We start from the raw sequence: 20118 nt of genomic DNA on the forward strand, positions 1-20118 counted from the left end.
CATGAATGTCCAAACTTGTTACAAGATAATTTGGGGAGGAGGTCACCAGAGCTAGGTTAGGAAAGGTTGGTTGTGGAAGGAAGTGCTGAGAGCTGGAGGTGAGATGGGAGTGAAGCCAAGTAGGAAGAGCTGCAGTACAAAGATTGGAGATGGGAGATGGGATGCTATTGAGGCCAGTTGGTCTGCTTTCTAGACTTACATTTTGTATAACTTCCCAATGTACACTTTGTACCAGGCAAATAGATGACCTTACTGATGCTTATGGAGAATACTCCCATTTCCTACCCTTTGTTGTTTTGCCTTTTCTATTCCCCATCCTTGAATGTGCCAAGGAAAGCCTTACTTACTTCTAAGATTCATCATATGTTCCATCCTTGTACTTGAAGGTTTTCCTCAAGCATCTGTGCCTACCTGCAAATCATCTAATATCTATATTATGTTTTTAGGCATATAATCCTTAATTTATCTGCTATCCATGTATAGTATAGATGCTTAATTAGAAATGAATTGCTTTTTCAAATTTGATTTTATTTTCATATCTGGATCTTGAACATAATACATACTATGTGTCCCCATTTGAAAAACAAGAAAAACTAAACCCCTTTATAAGCATATAAAATCTAGCAAAAATATTCGTACATTATCCGTGTCCAAAAAAAAGTTTCATTCTGCATTGAGTTCATCACCTTCTCTTATCAGGGGGTGGGTATCCTATGTCTTTAGGAATCCTTTGGAATTGTGGTTGACTAGGAGTTGCTTTTGGTCAGATTGATTTAATTGATCTTAGTGCATTCTGCATTTTGTTTTCCAAAACTGCCAAAGTGATACTCAAATGGCTGCATATCATTCCTTTGCTCAAGAAGCATCAGTGACTCCAGATGTAATATAAGGTGATATATTAATCTAAGTAACAGATTCAAGTGGTATACTGAGAGAGAATTAAGGATAAGAAACTATTGTGGGTCTCTGCCTCAGGAGGATTTGACCTGTGTTACTGGGCTTTAGAAAGTAAAGGAGACCAGGAAACCAGAAGAACGAGCTGACTGGGAGGCTTCCACAGTTGACATTGTGGAGCGACTTGAGTTTACCAAGGGAGAGAGAATTGTAGGGAAAGAAAAACATTCAAGAACCAAGAAAATCTCAGGGAATGCCTAAAATAATGGGGGGGGGGAGTGGGGATGGTGAGAAGGAAAGGCAGAAAAGGAATTGGAGAAGGGGGAACAGCATGAAAGCTCAGAGAAACAGGTTAAGGCAGTGTTAGAGAAGCCAGAGGAGGGCTGCCAAGCTGCTGCCAAGAAGTTAGGGAATAATAGCTAGTTTTGTATAGAATTTTAAGGTGTGTATAGAGTACTTCACAAATATTGTCTCAAACAACCTGGGCAGTAGGTGCTCTTCTTAACCTCAGGTGGCTTGTGAGAAAACTGAGGTTAATCCGGGGCTGGATCGGAAGTCTGGTCTTCCTGATTCCAGGTATCTATACATTGCACCAACTATAGGGAAATGAGGATTGAGAAAAAAAGACTTTGATATATCATTGAAGAGATCACTGATACTTGATTCCTTTCAGCAGAGGACCCTTTATTCATGACTGCAGACATTGAGACTGTCTCTTGTCAGTCCCCTGTTCTGTCCAGAGCTACACTTAATTCAAGATCCTCCCTAATTTCCTTCCCCTGTTGCTCTAGCCTTGTAGGAAAAAGTGGCTCTTTTCCTTGCCAGTATCAACATCTTCCCTTTTATCCAGTTTCCTCTTGATAGTCACTCCTTCCATTTCCTAATTTTTAGTTTGCCATTTTACAGGTTCTCTTTTCAATCATCTTAATAATATGCCTGGCTCTCTCTTATCCTTAAGACATTCATTTGATCCTACAATCCCCTTAAGATCTCCTAGTATATCTTCCCTTTCACAGCTCAACTCTTATAAAAAAGCTGTCTATACTTCCAGTCCCCCCATTTTCTTATCTCTCCTTAGTTTCTCAAACCCTTATAGTTCAATTACTATCTCTAAGATCACAGAATCTTCTCTCAATTCTCTTTCTCCTTGACCAAGATCTCTATAGCATTTGACATTGTTGACCACTCTGTCCTCCTTAGATGCTATCCTTTCCAGGGGGGTTTTTGATAGTGTTGGGCTTTCCTGGTTCTCTTTCTACCTGTGTGGCTAATACTAATATGTCAGTTCCTTTGCTGACTTATCTTCTATATATCCTGGCTTCTTTCTTTCTCACTACATATACTCTCTCTCTTAGTGTTCGTTGGTTCCCCTCTATTCTCGTCCTGCAGACGACCTCCAGCTCCGTAGCCAGCCAGCCATATTTCTTTCCCTGAACCTACATGGAGCCTTCAGGCCTATGTTAACAATGATCTTAAATGGCATTATGCTTGGAGTCAAGAATGCATCTAAACTCTGCTCCAGACATTTAACGATGGTTATATGATACAGTTCAAATCGCTTAACTCCCATTATTCTCAGTTGCCTTTTTTGTAAAATGAGGAGCTTGGAGTTGAGGAGCTCCGAGGTTCCTTTCAGCTCTAAACCTATGTTCCTTTAATCCCAGGGTCTGATTTCCCACAGATGTCCTATAGGCATCTCAAATTTAACATGTTCAAACATGGAACTTAAATCTTCTTTAAACCTTCCCCTCTTTCTGACTTCCTTGTCATTCTGGTCCTCCTCACCTCTCACCCAGTCTCTGGCAGGACTCCCCCAATTAGTCTTCCTTCCTCTTAACCAATTCCTTTTCTAGTCCATCTTCTATGTAACTGCCAGATTATTATACCTATACAGATTTAACCTTTTCAACCACTCCCCATTCCCCCTTTGACCTCTAGATTAAAATGCAATTTCCCTCGTTTGGTTTCTGAAGAGATTGGCTCTGACTGACCTCCACATTTCCCTTCCATGACCTCTTCTGTTCCTGCCAGATTTACCTCTTTGCTGTACCCCTTTTACGACATTGCATCTCTAGTCTCGCGGTCTTGGTTGGGTGCTCTCCTTTCCTCTGCCTCCTAGAAGCCCTTGCTTTTTCTCCAACTGCAACCCCTCCCCATCTCCCAGATTGCTGCTGCATTACTGTGTGTCTTCTTTGTATCTACATGGAAACATTTCTCCACCCCGCCCCCCCCAGACTCTAAGCTTCGTGAGGGCAGTGTTTTCCAGGGATAGCACAATGCCTGGCACTATCTTCTCAATAATTTTGGGAGAGTGAGTGGCAGAGGCAGTGGTGAGGATGAGGATTTGGGGAAAATAAAGTTAGAAGAGTTTGGAAGAACACTGGGTAATATCCTAGTATTTCTTAATAATTTTTTTTTAAACTTGGCAAAAGATACTTGACAATCACTATCTTCTTCAAATCCTGTTACTGCCCATCTTCATACTCACTGATGAATGAATTGATGACCTTCTAGAGAATATTTTTCAGTAGAGTAGAGGGGAACCATATGACAGGGTTGAGTGTATGCTAGAGTTAAATGAGTGATTGGTGAGAAACAGGAAGAGTCTTGATGTACTTTTAAGTTTGAGGACTGGCAATGGACAGAAATGTTATCTGGTGCATGGTTCTGTGGTGGCAGGGCCACATTAATAGGGAAAATCTGTGGTATAAAGGAGACTGAAACATATTGATCAGCCAAATAGAAGTCAGTGAAGAGGGAGATAGGGAAATAGTGAAAATGAAGGTGGGGGGGATGAAAGGAAACGAAGATTTGAGAAATGAGGCAGGATAAATTTAGGCAAATAGCATGCAATTAATACCACTGCTAGGTCTGAATCCAAAAGAGATCATGAAAAGGGTAAACAACCCACATGTACAAAAATATAGCAGTTCTTTTTATGGTGGCAAAAATTTGGAAATTGAGGGGATGTCCATCAATTGGGGAATGGTTAAACAAATTGTGATATATAAATGTGATGAAACACTATTGTTTTTATAAGAAATAATGAGGGGGGTGGCTAGGTGGCGAAGTGAATAGAGCACCGGTCTTGGAGTCAGGAGTACCTAGGTTCAAATCCAGTCTCAGACACTTAATAATTACCTAGCCATGTGGCCTTGGGCAAGCCACTTAACCCCATTTCCTTGAAAAATCTTAAAAAAAAAAAAGAAATCATGAGGGAGGAGACTTCAGAAAAGCCTAGAAAAACCTGCATGAACTGATGCTGAGTGAAATGAGCAGAATCAGAAGAACACTGTATACCTTAACAACATGGGGTGATGATCAACCATGATGGACTTGTTCATCTTAACAGTACAACAGTCAAAAACAATTCCAAAAGATTTGTGATGGAAAATACCATCCATATTCTGAGAGGGAACTGTGGAGTTTAAATTTATTTATTTATTTATTTATTTATTAGATTTTTTTTTTTTGCAAGGCAGTGGGGTTAAGTGTGAAGTTTAAATTTAGACCAAAGCTTCTTAGTATTTTCAGTTTTTAAAATTTGTCCTATGTATTATGTCTTTTTTTCTCTTTTTTCTCTTCTGTTTGGATTGAATTCTTCTTTCACAACATGATTAATATGAATCTATGTTTAGCATAATTATACCTGTAGACCCTATATTAGATTGTTTTTTATTGGGGAGAAGGCAGGGAAGGGAGACAAGGAGAAAACTGTAAAATGCTTTGCAAAAAAAAAAAGATTGATGAAAACTAGTGTTGAATATTGTTGGAAAAACAAATAAATAAAAAATATTTGAAGTCCAAAAAATAGAAAAAGAAGAAAAAGAAAATACATACAATTGTTAAGCCAGAATTTTGCCTTCTTAATTTCCTTTTGGAGTTCTCTCCCATCACTTGAGAAATCTTTCCCTACTTAGTTCATTGTTTCTATCTCACATGAAGAATGTCAGGGAAAACCTTCTCTACCAAACTTCATCCTTGCCCCATGGTGGGCATGACCAGGTGACGAGGAGATATTGTGGAGTTGTGAACTCCAGGGTTCAACTTTGGCCTCTAACACATACTAGCTGTATGACCCAGGGCAGTTCATGGAGATGATCATAGTGCCTGCCTGCCAGGGCTGTTGAGAGAATCAAATGAGTTTAACCCAGGGCCTGGCACAGAGTCCCTTTCCCTTCCTCTAATCTACCCCCTCTTCCCAGCTGGCAGTTACTGCCAATTCAACATATGCAAAATAGCATTTATCTCCCCGCCCCCCCCCCCACAAAAAAAGAAAAAAATCACCTCTTCCTTCTTCTAACTTCTCCATTCATCCAGGTACATGATCTCAGTGACGCCTTCTTGATTACTTACTCTCATCCACATATCCATTCATCGCTAAATCTTGTTCTCTCTCTCCATAATGTTCTTATTCTGTGTCTCTTCTACTCCACTCAAAGCCACCCTGAACTATGGACCCTCACCATCTCCTGCTTGCCTTATCGATCCCCACTTCAGCTGTCAAAGTTATTGTCTTATAATGCCCCCTTCCCCCCCCCCCACCCCCAGTCAATCCCAGTGACTCCCCTAACACTAATACCTCCAGGATCAAGTGTAAAATCCTCTTTTGTACTCTTAAAACCTTTCAAAACCTGTTCTTTCCATCTCTCTCTAGTCTTCTTACACTTTACATTCTCTGGTTCAGTTATAACTGTCTTACCTGTTATTCCTTTAACATCATGTTCTCAACTCCTGACTACATTTTCACCAGCTCCTCCTCCTCCTCTAATGCCAGAAATGCTCTCATTTTTTCTTCTAGTCTTTTTTTTTTGCAAGGCAGTGGGGTTAAGTGGCTTGCCCAAATCTACACAGCTAGGTAATTATTAAGTGTCTGAGGCTGGACTTGCTTAGGTCTTCTTAACTCCAGGGCCAGTGCTCTATCTACTGTGCCACCTAGCTGCCCCCAGTCTTTTCCCCAAGGTTAAGCTTAGTTTGGGTAGGAGGTCTGAAAGGAGGCAAGTTGGTGGTGCAGTGGGTAGAGCATGGGCCCTGGAGTCAGGAAGACATGAGTTCAGATCTAGCCTCAGGTACTTCCTAGCTGTGTGTGACCTGAGAAGTCACTTGACCGCTTTGCCTTAGTTTCCTTAACTTATAAAATGGAGATGATACTTCATGTACCTTGTGAGCTATTGGGAGAATCAGATGTTTTGTAAAATGCTTAGCACAGTCTGGCATATTGTAGGCCCTTCCTCTCCCCTCATTGTCAGTCCCTTCCCTGTGAAATTACCTTCACTGTATATGTTTTGTTACATATCTTTTCTGCTTTTTGTCTTCAAATACAAGTTCCTTTTGTATCTCCACTGCTTAATCCAACACACTGTTGAGTTAGGGCTTCATAAAGTCTGATTGACTTGACTGAGTCTCTTCTTTTCCTCTGCCTTGCTGGTTTCTCATTTACATTGCTTTGTTTCTTCCATTGAATTGATTTATCTGTATTTAGTTTAACCTTTTTGTTCTGATTTTGCCTCCTTTCCCTTTAGCAGTTGGTGAGTGGTAATATCACATGCTGGGGGTTAGGTTTTCCATGGCCATCTTCTCTTTCTTCTGAGTCCTATTACTGGGGTGGGAGCAATTCTGATTACATTAGACAGACTTAGAAAGACTTAAGAAGCAGTTTTTGAGGCTCTCTCAAACTGCTTCTTTTCATTTAGGAGATTTCAAATCCATTTCAAGTAATCATGAGGAAAACCTCTTCATCTATTTTGAGGAAAGATCAAGGATATAGATTAATATAATAGGATACTTGAGGGCCCCTTGTTTTACCAAAGCACAAATACAAGATAGTAGAGTAACTTGAACTATTAGAATTTACTTAAGATTATAGGATTTTTTTTTTAGAACTTTAGAGAGCATCTTTTCTAACCCTCTCATGTTATATTAGTGGAAACTAGTCCCAAGATGCCTAAAGTTGTAGAAACCCAAATGTATGGTAGCTTAGAATTGATTATTATTTTTTTTCCCCAGGACTTGTATTCATTCCTGAATAGCTTTAAAGATTTTTTTATTTATTTAAGGTAATGGGGTTAAAGTGACTCACCCAAAGTCACACAACCGGGCAATTATTATGTATCAGAGGCTGGATTTGAACTCAGGTCCTCCTGATTCCAAGACCAGTGCTCTATCTACTATGCCACCTAGCTGCCCCACATTCCTGAATATGTTGGTCTTACAGGTTATTTGTAGTCCACTTCAGTTCCAAGACCTAAGTTATGCCTAGAATTTGGGTGCTACTAGAAAGTGATCTCTTTTGAATGTTGCATAAGGTGGAGGGAATGTTTTAGCATTCTCTTTCTGTTAGCCATTGTAGAAATCAGTTACATGGTGTTGTGTAAAAAGTATCTGTCCAAAACCAATTCCTTTGAGAAGTGACTAATGTGCAATTAATGAACTTTGCAATTTTCTTGTTTCCTTTTCCCAGCCTTACATTATAAATTTTTGTTTTAAATTTGTTTCTACCACCTGGGTTGTATTTGTAATTATATATATTGATAATTGAAGTTATATCATTTAGTGCAAGTTGGATGTTGCCATGAAGCATTGATTTTCTGAAGTCTAGAAAATTTCTTTGAGACTTATAGGTGCCTTATTATTCAAGACCAATTAGTCACTTAATGCCTAGTGATGATAATTCATTTTGTTCTTTTTACTATGAGGAATATAATATGTGAACTGCTTCCTTAAATAAATGTCAGGGGGCGGCTAGGTGGTGCAGTGGATAGAGCACTGGCCTTGGAGTCAGGAGTACCTGGGTTCAAATCCAACCTCAGACACTTAATAATTACCTAGCTGTGTGGCCTTGGGCAAGCCACTTAACCCCATTGCCTTGAAAAATCCAAAATAAACAAATAAATAAATAAACAAAAAAATAAATAAATAAATGTGAATGAATAAATAAATAAAAAATAAATGAATATCAGGAAGATCAAAAGAGATAAGGCATAGAAGAAAGGGTCAGGTAATTGTGAGTTATTGTTACTTCAGGTGTTAAAAGACTTCAGACTTAAGAACAGTTGTAAATTAATTGTGTTAGCATATGAGAAAGGTTATGTCTTTTGTTGTCCACTTTCTGATACTTGGTTTTTTGTTGGCTTTGGGAGCAACAGTAGAAAGAGATCGTGCTACACAGAAGAGGAAGTTGAAAGCAAACAGGATATTCTGGTCTTCCACTGTACCATTTTAACTTAAACTTTAAAACTTGGGGTTAGCTGTGAGTAGGAAGTCCTATATTGGATATGGACTTAAAGAAATCCTGTGTACTTTCAAGTGTGGAACAAGATTTTGTTTGGGTAAACTCCCAGACTAAAGGCCAGGCCTTTCTCTTTTCAAAGGGTTAATTTCTCCCCACTAGCTATCACAACATATTGTATTCATATAAACTGTAAAATGAAACTTTTGATGACCAAGCTGTGACTTTAGGAAAGACAGTCTTTGCAGGGCTATAGAGTCTGTAACAAGAGGAAATCCTTGGCATTGTTGGAGAAGACATCATATGTTGTACAGACACACATTGGTGTGTTTTGGGGTTTCCAGAACTTAGCTCCTGTTCTCCTTTCCTTCCTCCCTCTTACAAAAGTTCTTGGAAGATCATCCAGGACCAAGGTTTGATAATGTTGATTATAGTATTTGGGGCTAACTTGAAGTGGTACTGTAGATGTTGTCAGATACAATCCATTTGTTTCATCCTCCAAGTTGGCATAGAATAGATTGAAGACAGTTGAACTTGTTTGAGAAACTTGTTTTCTTTTATTGATAATGAGAATTGGAAGCTATAGGACCAACTCTTAAGCTACTAAATTGGTAAATATATCTAAAGAAAAGGGTCAGCCTTTTCATCTATTTACTCGGAGGCTCTAATGATTTTGGCTTGCTTCTAGGATCAAATCAAAGCCCTTTATAGATTAGTCTGTCTTAAACAACTTGTTCCTTTTCAGAATAGTCCATTTGCTATTACCCATTCATGGCATTCTAGTTCTAATATCGTTTTTGGAATTCATCCTGTCTTGATCTTCTCACTGACTCCTGTTTCAGGTTATCAAGACCTCTCCTAAGGTGGTAAGTGTCTTTCTCTTGGAAATGACTTTCTGCTTATTTTGCACATAGTTTGTATTCATTTATCTGTTTTCTTATATCCCAGTAGGCTGTAAACTCCTTGAGGAGAGTGAAGGTTTTTGTCTTTTTATCTACCATCTTTTGCACTTCATAAATACTTATGGGATTCATAGAGAAGTGTTAGGATTATAGGAGTATAGATCTAAATGTAGAAGTCATTTTTGAGATCCTCTAGACCCATTTTTCCCTGCTTTTGTCACCATTTTCAAGGGCAGAAATGAAGCCTTCAACTCTTTGCTCCACACCTAAGTCATTGTTTCTTTCTACAAACCCTCTCTGGAGTCCAGATTTTTAGGATGTTGAAGGACCTATTTTTCTTCCTTGTTGCAAAGAACTCATTTTTTCACATTGTAATTTTGGGAACAAATAATTGTGAGGAATTCAAAGCCATTTTTGTGGTTCTGAGATGTTAATTCCATGAGTTACCTAGATGTTTATGTTCTATGTATAGAACATTGCTTCTAGCCTGGTGGGATGAGAGCCCTGCTGATATGGAGGAGACAAGTAGGGGAAGTCACAATTCTCAGACAATGTTAGTGGCAGAAGGGGAAGAGAAGCTTGGAGGAAGCGGGTGCTGGCCAAACTGGGAGACTTGTGCAAGGCTTCTGAGATAAATGCTAAGGTCTCTGGTATCAAATCTCTCAACATCTTTCCTCTGTGGTATTTATTTTTATTTGTTTTCCTGTTTTGGGTAACCCTAACTGAACTTGGTTGAGGTCCTTGACCTAATGAAGGACATATAAAAAACCTTCAGTTTAGGAAATCCATGATCTGTGCAGAGCAGGATGATTTACCAGTACAGGGGGTAAGAGGATCAGGGAACCCAGACTGATGGCCAACCCAGACCAGTTCAGCCCCTGTTGAGGCAGTGGAGGAAAGTGATGAAGCTCTTCAGTCACCTTTCTGCCTTTCCTCTTAAATTTGGTGGGGAAGGTACTTTGGAGTCTGTGTGGTTGGTTGTTTTTGTACAGTGTAGTTAGTGTTCAGGGCTGACAGTTTGAACCTCAGAACAGCTTCAAGGGGAAGCTAGGTGGCGCAGTGGATAAAGCATCAGCCCTGGAGTCAGGGGTCAGGAGTACCTGAGTTCAAATCCGGTCTCAGACACTTAATAATTACCTAGCTGTGTGGCCTTGGGCAAGCCACTTAACCCCATTTGCCTTGCAAAAACCTTAAAAAAAAACAGCTTCAGTTTTCTGGAGTTGAAAAATCATCAAGAACAAAAACAAGAATAAAAGTGCGGACTTGAGAATGGTGGGGCAGCCTGTTGTCTCACCTGAGGGTCTCCTGTTGACCAGTGCCAGGATGGGAGCTCCACAAAATCAGTAGAGGGACCCCTTCAGTTCTTATTATATGCTAGGCTGAATTAGAGGGGTCCAAAGACAGACCAAAGCCAGTCCCCACCCTCAAGGAGACATAGTCCATTGGGGGAGACAAAATGCCTAGCCCCATACAGAAAATGTGTAGAGAATGGAGAAATGCTAAGAGAAAGGCTTCTTGCATAAGGTGCAACTTGAACTGGGACCTGAAGGAAGCCAGGGAAACCATGAAGTGGAGACTGGGGAGTTAGGGGAGATGTTCCAGGTTTTCTGCTCCTCTACCTTACCTAAGCTTCAGAAGCAGAGAGGGATGAGCCTGGAAGGAAATTGGAGAAAGCAGGAGGTACAGATGGGGCTTCCTTCTGGTTCTGTGACATCCCAGGAGGGAAAAGAGAGCTCCAGATATGGAGGATGATGGTGAGAAAATTGCTGGGAATCAGGAGTTGGAGGAACAGATCCATTCGTAGTAGAAAACAGAATCTCCCTTAACTACTTGTCCAGCTGGTTGGATCTGGCCCTTTTTTATTCTTAATAGTCACTTAATTTGCCTCATAATTCAGGTTTATTTATTCTTGGGCTTCAGGATTATTAGTTGGCTTCCCTTTGAACTTCACTTTCCAGACTGAGTTAGCCCCTGGGGCAAGAATGAGTAGGCTAGAATTAAATGTGTGGCCTTCTCTTATATGTTAGCTACTTTGAGTCCTCTCCTGATTAGAAGCCACCAGATCATTTATCAGACCTGAGGGCAATATTTTGGCACAATTCCATTGGTCACAATGACTTTTTATTAAACTATCTCTCCACTTGTATTTGCCATGAACTAGATAGAATAAGGGAATTCCTAGTAATATTTACAACTCAGAACGAATCTTCCTGTATGTAAGGTCTACTTCCAAAAACAAAAGGATGCTTTTTTTCTAGTGATAATCTCATTTTCTGTAATGACATGGCTGATTTGAATATGCTGCCTGCTCTGGAGACAGCAAGTGATGCCATTGCACTCTCCACCCCACCCCCCATTACCTTGGATTATTTTGTAAATTCTTCCTATAGATATATTTTCTTAAATGATATCCTAAATAGGAAAATGTAAGCACCTTCTTTTTGTTCTTCCTTTCTCAGTGCCATGGTTTGGATATATTGAATGGTTTTAAATTTTAACTGTTGCTGGAACAACAAGGCCAAGCCCAAGTTTGATATTTTATGCTACTTTTTTTGCAAATAGATCTCTGGTTCCATCTTTGTACAGAGGCTTCTAGTTAAAAGTTCTATGGTGCTATTGATAGTTTTAGAGAATTGCTAGGGTCCTGAGCATTTAGGGCTTGCCTCTAGTTCAACCCTGACTTATCTTGTCAGTGCATAAGGTAGAACTGGAACTTAGGCCTTCCTGACTGTTGTGTCTTTTTTGCTGCTATTTTGAGAACTTAAAAAAAAATCTTGTTATCATTCTTGTTTTAAATTCTTCCTGAGGGATAACTCAGGGAGATGTGTCAGTATCAGACTTTTTATTCAAGGGTTTCATGATGGCTTTATCACTAAACAAATGTTATAGAGTTGGAATTGGGGCAGGAGGTGGGAGGGTGAGGTTTAAACGTAAATTTAGGTTATTGACCTCTTCTTATTGCTAGCCAAATGTCATAGATCACAGAACTGAAATATTGATAGTGAGAAGCACCCAACTGGAATGCCATCTGAGAAAGAGAAGCATTCTTTCTAAATGTCAGTCATTTTAAGACTTGCTCATTTGCACTATGGAGCTATAGTAGTGCTGACTGTGAGCTGAAGTAATTAGAAGAATAAGTGACCTAGAAAACCAAATAGTCAGTAATTTACTGCAAGTTTAAATCTAAGGTCTGGGGGCGGCTAGGTGGTACAGTGGATAAAGCACTGGCCTTGGAGTCAGGAATACCAGGGTTCAAATCCGGTCTCAGACACTTAATAATTACCTAGCTGTGTGGCCTTGGGCAAGCCATTTAACCCCATTTGCCTTGCAAAAACCTAAAAAAAAAAGAAAGAAAAAAATCTAAGGTCTCTAAGGAAAATTTTGCAAAGGTTCATTGCTCCCAGACCTGGGGGTTCCTTTTCTTTGGTGTGCACTTCTGAGGGAATTTGAGGAGTAGTTGCTCCATCCTCTTGGTGTTCTTGAAAAGTAGGAAATATTTAGGCCTTTTAGATGCTATTTTCTCACCTGGTTCTTTGGCTTAAAATGAAACTGGCATGCATGCAAGAATTATTTGTACATTCCCCAGCTGTATCTGTGCACCCCAATTCCGAGCTGTCTTAGAGGATGGAGTGTCTATTACAATTTAAAACCCTATAAGTGCTTTGAACACCATGAACCAACCTTGAGAAATAGTCTCTTGTTTATGTGTTGCCCATCCATTGCTACAGTACTGTTATTTATACTAATTCAAACTCATGGTTCTGCCATTTTGCCCGCCTGTGCACTTGTCTCCTTTATGACTAAGGAGCTCTGTAGTTTATGTTCTAAAATAAATATCTGTGAAGTCATCTTAGCATCACAAAGAACATGTTTCATTGCCTAGGATCCAGTAAGTTAAACTAGCTAGTTATTTCATGATTTACAGTGTAATTTTCTTATTTGCCCTTACTGTATGTAGCAGTAATGTTTTTACTCTTATCCTTATCACATTTTAAATCTTTCAGGCCAAGGTGGATAATTTAGTCAACTTTACTGGAAAATTCTCTTTGCCACTTAAACTTCTTTTAAGCTTAAACTGTTTTAGGGGCATTCTTGTGTCCTGATTAAATTTTCTTGTTTTGAAATACAAGTAAATTTCCAAATGTAGATGTTTAAAACATCATCTATAAGATTTAAATTCTCAAGATAGGTAGCTTGTTTACTAGATGGTGTCATTCACCATTTCTAGACCTTCATTCCATGCTCCTAAGTTCCAAACACAACTTTGAAAGCTCTGAAGGATTCAGAGATGGCTTTGACTTTTTACTCTTGAATAAGGTCACTTCGAATTTCTTTTGAGCTTTTTTGATTTTTGATTGGTTTCATGACTTTTAGAATAGCACTTCTGTTTTTAATAAATAGATAGAGATTAAGTCTGTCTTGTTTTATAGATAGGGAAATTGAGACCTGGCAGATCACTCAGAAGTGACTAGTCCAAGATCACATCATTAGTTATTGGTAGGACCTATGTGAAGAAGCCAGCTTTCCAAAATCTTTGGGCCCTCATAGTATGAATACTTTTAACCACTCCAGGAAAGCATTGGTGAGAATAAGGAAAGCCACCCTAAATTAAACAATAAAATTCTTAGGAGTTCCTAACTCTTAAGTTAAGGAAAAAATCTAGTTTATTATATGTTATGTGATTCTTTGAAGCTTTGGGTCATTTTAATTAGATTTTACAAAAGACTAGATATTTTAGTCTAAATGGATGTGTGTGTGTGTGTGTGTGTGTATGATAGATGTGTACATACATATAATTTTAAATTTCATTGGTTATAGGCAGATTCCAGATGATGAAATTCCTTCTACCAAAATTTATCAAACATTTTAAAAAGATCAGTTTCCTCTATCCCCCCTAGAAGCACCTAGATATTAATGATTCAGTTTAGATTATTTGCCCAGACAAGCAGGCCAAAACTTCTTTTTTAGTTTTTGCAAGGTGATGGGGTTAAGTAATTTATGGAAGGTTACACTGCTAAGTACTTATTAAGTGTCTGAGGCTGGATTTGAACTCAGTCCTCCTGTCTCCAGGACTGGTGCTCTATCCATTGTGCCACCTGGCTGCCCCAGGCCAAAAATTCTTTTTTTTTTTTTTTTAGGCTTTTTTTGCAAGGCAAACGGGGTTAAGTGGCTTGCCCAAGGCCACACAGCTTAGGTAATTATTAAGTGTCTGAGACCGGATTTGAACCCAGGTACTCCTGACTCCAAGGCCAGCTGGTGCTTTATCCACTACTCCACCTAGCTGCCCTGCCAAGCATTCTTAAAGGAGAAGATGGTCATTTGTGGCAGGGAGAGGTCCAGAAAGGATGCATATTTGTAATTACTTAGAATTGTAGGGCTAGATAGCACTTAATTGTCACCTTACCTGTAACTATGACTTAATATACCCCACCTGCACTAGAGACTGTATCTTACCCAGTTATTAACATTTATAATTTTCCTTTCCAGCAGGGCCTACAAGGTGAATATTGAGAAATTCTAACATTCCTATCAGATGGATGTGATCCATTTGCATATCTGGGGACTGTTTCACAAAACAGAAACCCTCCCCTCATCCTTTCCCTTTTAGATAAATACAAAGGCAGAGAGAATCTGACTAAAAATCCGGGCAAGTTTCAGAGCACCCTGGTAGAGAAAGAGGACTAGGCCATTTTGAATTACTCCACAGGAAATGAAAATCCATCTTCTCTAAAAAAGTGTGAAGGTGGATAAGAGAGAGAAGGTAGGGAAGGAACAACTTTCAAACTTGCTGAAGATTGGTAGGAAATTTTTTTTGAAGATCATTCACTAATAGGATTGAATACTGGAGAATTAGGTTGAACACATTCAAAATTTCTTAGGAAAGATTGTCTTCTTTTACGCAGCACCTGAGGGGCTTTTGCTGCTTGAGATACCTTGTAAAATGGGAACATTGACTAGCACTGAGAAATAAAGAACCTATCCCAAGCTAAGGTGTCCGTTTGATGCTGCCTGACCCTAGGATTTACCTCAAGCACCCCAGAATAGACTCTGAATGAACTCTGTTTTGCCTTGACTTTGCTGATTTTGATAGAAGGGTTGAGCTACTAGATGGAGGTTACAGCTCCAAAGCTCTGTCCTTTCCATTCTCCTTGCTTCAGCTGGGGCATGGGGGATACCTGGGTCACTCCTTTGAAATCCTAGAACAGTGCCAACCAACTACTGGTGTCAGTGAAGAACTCAGGGAGTATTTTCCTCCAAAAGAAGTGCTCCAGAAGAGAGGACCAAGTCCAAGTTTTGAGATAGAGTTGACAAGAGTGGAGAGAATGAAGAGATGGTTCTCGAGCTGTAGCCAGAAAAGAGTCTGTAATCCAGACAGAATGAAAGTTTAGTAAGAAATTGAGGAATGTACCTTGCTTGTTTATTGAACTGAATTCTACAGCTATATTCCTGACCTTGACTTTGCTGATGAAAATTGTTACCATATGAAAGGAGACTTTTCCCTTTTTCATTTCAAGATTTTAAGCAAAATTAATTTTAAAATTTACCTTATTACCTTGAGGTAGGTTGGGGAGAGGTGAGGAGATTTCACATACTTCAAATGGCCCACAACTATATACATCGTTTTTTTTTTTTTAGGTTTTTCCAAGGCAAATGGGATCAAGTGTCTTGCCCAAGGCCACACAGCTAGGTAATTATTAAGTGTCTGAGGCCAGATTTGAACTCAAGTACTCCTGACTCCAGGACTGGTGCTCTTTCCACAGTGCCACCTAGCCGCCCCAACTATATACATTTTAAAATATTAAACTTTTCTCTCATTTTTCTGTGCCTCCAAAGGCCCAGAAGCTTGTGACTTTCTCTGGTTTACTCTGTGATTGTGGTCAAATTAAAGGGTGAGTAAGGAACGTCAGATGTCTGGACCTTCCCAAATTCTTACTGAAAGAGAGGGTTGTTACAAACACATCCATACTTAATAGATATAGTCTAAGTATTTTGAGGGAGAAATGTTGGTTTTACTTGAGTGTCCTAGGGTCCTGAAATCGAAAGATGTTATAACTGCTATCACTGTTTGCAAAAGTACTTATTTTAGAGTCTTCTACTTCCTGAATGAAACTGTGTCAAGTATTTTATAGAATAAACAAGATAAATTAGATGTCTTCCTTCTCAGGGCTTACTGTCTAAGACAAATAGGAAAGTGATTGGCATATAAAAAATTATTGAACCATAAATATTAAATGAATACTTAAATGGTTAAGCTTAAACATTTGCACTTTGTGTAGTTGGTTTTGTAGGAGCTAGACTATATGCTTCAGGAATATAGGGACTTTGTTTTATATCTTTGCATTTCCTCTAGTTGGGAGAACAGTGCATTGCATAGAATAGGCATTTTAAAAGTCTTTGAATAAATGACAATGGTTTTTTCCCCCCACGGTTGGGGGCAAAAACTATAGTTCCTTTTTTGTGGATTACTGTTAAGAAATAAAGTTTTTAATTTTTAACCTCTAATAACAAAACCCTTTATTGCTTCTTTTACTAGCTACCAAGAACATGAACTATTTGTATCATATTACATAGTAAAAGTTAGATTTTTAATGGACTATTTTTAGGTTCCTCTAAAACGCTGATTGGTCTGGAAGTGTTTGTGGAGTAGGATCATAGAAATTAAGGGACTTTATTTTGTAGTCGTTGTGTAGCTCCAGTTTCCCAGCTGTGAAATGGGATAAATAATCCCTGACCTTTCCATAAAGCTACTGTGAAGGTGAAACTGTAAATTTAGAATCCTGAGAAAGGAATCTTTTTACTTTTTAAAAAAAAATTATATTTTACCTTTTGTTTTCACATCATCTTCATTTCTAAATATCTTTCTCCCCCTTTTCCCAACTCATTCTTGTTACAAAGAATTTTTTAAAAAAAGAAAAATGCAGTTGAGCAAAACCAACCAACATATGAGCCAATTCTAACAGTATTTACAGTATTCTATACCCATAATCCTCTGCACAGAAGGGAAGGAGGTATGTTTTTCTCCCTCACCTCTTCTCTGGGGTCAGTTTTGGTCATTTTAATTTCAGTGTTTGGGGGTTTTTTCCTTTTCCCCTAATACAGACATTGTGTATTTTTTAAAATTGGTTTTGCCTTTTTTTTTGAATCATTTCACTTAAGTTCCTTTCTCTGAACTTTTCAGATTTGTCCTTCTAATGTAGTAATATCGAGGTATATTCATGTCCCACATTTTTAGCCATTCCTTAATTGATGGAAAAGACTCTTTTCAAAATAAAATGTCTTTAAAATAGATTGATCCATTCATAAAATGTTAGACTTTTGTTTATGTTTGGTAGTAAAAGATTTTATTACAATAGAGTTATTTTCAAGTTGGCTTTATGTCAGGGAGCAGCAGTCTTTCAGAAGTGGGAAGCCAAGTTAATGATTCCCCTCCACCTTTGATAGCTCATAGCATCCGGAGGGGCATGAGGAGCTGTGGTAGCTCCCTAGACTGGCTCTAGGCTGCTCCCAGGCCTTCCCAACAGCCATGCTCAGTGTAGGCTCAATGGGTTCTGCAGGTCACCCCCAATATTCCTTGTTTTTGCTTTGTTAACTTGAGGGTACCAGGAGATGCCACATCTTAATTCTGCCATTTCCTTTTGGTTTTTCTTACAATCAGGTTTTATCATGTGGGCAACTTGCTGCAACTGGTTTTGTCAGGATGCACATACTGAAGAAACTCAGCAGTCCCAGGGTGCCAGAGCCCAAGCGTATTCCAACCCTGGCTACAGCTCCTTCCCTTCCCCCACAGGCTCCGAACCTAGCTGCAAGAACTGTGGAGCCCACTTTGGCAGCACAACCAGGAAGGTAAGCTCCAAGCCCTCTCCCCCTTCTGCTGCCATGGCCTTGGGCAGATCGACTGAACTTATGGACTTTATGGAGATTACTCTCCATAAAGAGCTAGTAAGGGCACAACCCTCTACATAGGATGGGGGGTATGCCCAAAGTCCTTTGCAAATCGTTCATTTGTTTCTGCTGTGTCTGACTCTTCCTGACTCCAAATTAAGTTTCTTGGCAGAGAAACTAGTGTGATCTGCCATTTCCTCCTCCAGCTCATTTTACAGATGAGGAAACCAAGGTAAATAGGCTGGGGCTCAGAGCTAATAAGGGTCATAAATGAGACTTTCTGGCTCATGAAGTTTTTATTCTTTCTGTTTACATTACTATAGTTGTGCATTTTAAAAAATTGGTGTTTTTTTTCCTGAATCATTTCACTTAAGTTCCTTTCTCTGAATTTTTCCTATTTGTCCTTTCATTTGATGTAGTTGACTCCACTACTGGCACTCTATTTACTGTACTACCTACCTGCCCAATATAACCAGGGATAAATGCAAATTAAGCTGCTCTGAGTCACACAAATAAAAAATTTTATTCTGTTTACTGAGGGCAATTTCTAGAATTCCATAAGAAGAGGTAGGGACCTAATAGGATAGACAGTTGCAGTTTATTTCATTTGAAATGCTTTGTAGCCACTCTTTGAAGAATAGCTGGCAAAAAGGAAAACAGTGTACAACGAAATAATTTTATGAGTTTTGGCTAATGCCAGATTGATTGGATGGTCCCTGTGGCCAAGAGTTAGAGGAACAATAGGAAGAAGACCCTGACCCTTAGAAATGTTTTCAGAACCCACTGTGTTTGTGTGTGTGTGTGTGTGTGTGTGTGTGTGTGTGTGTGTGTGTGTGCGCGCGCGCGCTCGTGCCAGCCATAGATTGGTTTTTTGTTTGTTTTTTTCCAGGGCTGGTGCTCTTATCCACTGTGCCACCCAGCTGCTCCCAGATTGGATTTTTTTTTTGTTTGTTTTTGTTTTGTTTTTTAGTTTTGGGTAGGCATTGGGGTTAAGTGGTTTGCCTAAGGCCACACAGCTAGATGATTATTAAGTGTCTTAGGTGGATTTGAACTCAGGTACTCCCGACTCCAAGACCAGTGCTCTATCCATTGCACCACCTAGCTGCCCCTCAGATTTTTTTTTTTTAAAGAAAGATTTTATTTATTTTGAGTTTTACAATTTTCCCCCCGTTCTTGCTTCCCTCCCCCCACCCCAGAAAACATTCTGTTATTCTTTACATTGGTTCCATGTTATATAGTGATCTAAATTGAATGTGATGAGAGAGAAATCATATCCTTAAGGAAGAAAAATAAAGTATGAAATAGCAAAATTACATAATAATATAACGCTCCCCCCCCCCCCCCCAGTTTGAGGGTAATAGTCTTTGGTCTTTGTTCAAAGTCCATAATTCTTTCTCTGGATACAGATAGTATTCTCCATTGCAGATAGGAAAATTGACCCTGGTTGTTGCACTGATGGAATGAGCAAGTCCATCAAGGTTGATCATCACCCCCATATTGCTGTTTAAGTTATACAGTGTTTTTCTGGTTCTACTCATCTCACTCAGCATCAGTTCATGCAGATCTTTCCAGGCTTCCCTGAACAGTAGTGTTCCATGACATACATCCCAAATTGCTCTCCAGAAAGGCTGGATGACAACCCACTTTTTTTTTTAAATTAAAGATTTTATTTATTTTGAGTTTTACAATTTTCCCCTCCCCCATCCCCCCCCCCACAGAAGGCAATTTGCCAGTCTTTACATTGTTTTCATGTTGTACATTGATCCAAATTGAGTGCGATGAGAGAGAAATCATATCCTTAAGGAAGAAACATAAAGTATAAGAAATAACAAGATCAGACAATAAGATGTCAGGTTTTTTCCCTAAATTTAAAGGGAATAGTCCTTGAACTTCGTTCAAACTCCACAGTTCTTTATCTGGATACAGATGGTATTCTCCATTGCAGACAGCCCCTAATTGTCCCTGATTGTTGCACTGATGGAATGAGCAAGTCCATCAAGGTTGATCATCACCCCCATGCTGCTGTTAGGGTGTACAGTGTTTTTCTGGTTCTGCTCATCTCACTCAGCATCAGTTCATGCAAATCCCTCCAAGCTTCCCTGAATTCCTGTCCCTCCTGGTTTCCAATAGAATAGTGTTCCATGACATACATATACCACAGTTTGCTAAGTCATTCCCCAATTGAAGGACATTTACTTGATTTCCAATTCT

The 20118-nt window shown here is 39.2% G+C and overlaps 1 protein-coding gene across 12 annotated transcripts in view; it reads left to right on the forward strand.

Moving 5' to 3' along the window:
- RFFL (ring finger and FYVE like domain containing E3 ubiquitin protein ligase) overlaps positions 1-20118 on the forward strand; it is a 63508-nt gene that overhangs the window by 27272 nt on the left and 16118 nt on the right. For 8 of the 12 annotated variants that reach the window (XM_074188944.1, XM_074188943.1, XM_074188948.1 and 5 more), the window contains one exon: positions 17681-17868. In XM_074188944.1, coding sequence (XP_074045045.1) covers positions 17689-17868 — 180 coding nt within the window. In that variant the 5' untranslated portion in view covers positions 17681-17688. Of the gene's footprint in view, positions 1-8893; positions 8989-15660; positions 15713-16996; positions 17034-17680; positions 17869-20118 lie in introns of those variants that run through there. The other 4 variants (XM_074188939.1, XM_074188941.1, XM_074188946.1 and 1 more) reach the window with 3 other exon arrangements.

Source organism: Macrotis lagotis, chromosome 5, assembly GCF_037893015.1.
Source record: "Macrotis lagotis isolate mMagLag1 chromosome 5, bilby.v1.9.chrom.fasta, whole genome shotgun sequence".
Classification (NCBI taxonomy): domain Eukaryota; kingdom Metazoa; phylum Chordata; class Mammalia; order Peramelemorphia; family Peramelidae; genus Macrotis; species Macrotis lagotis.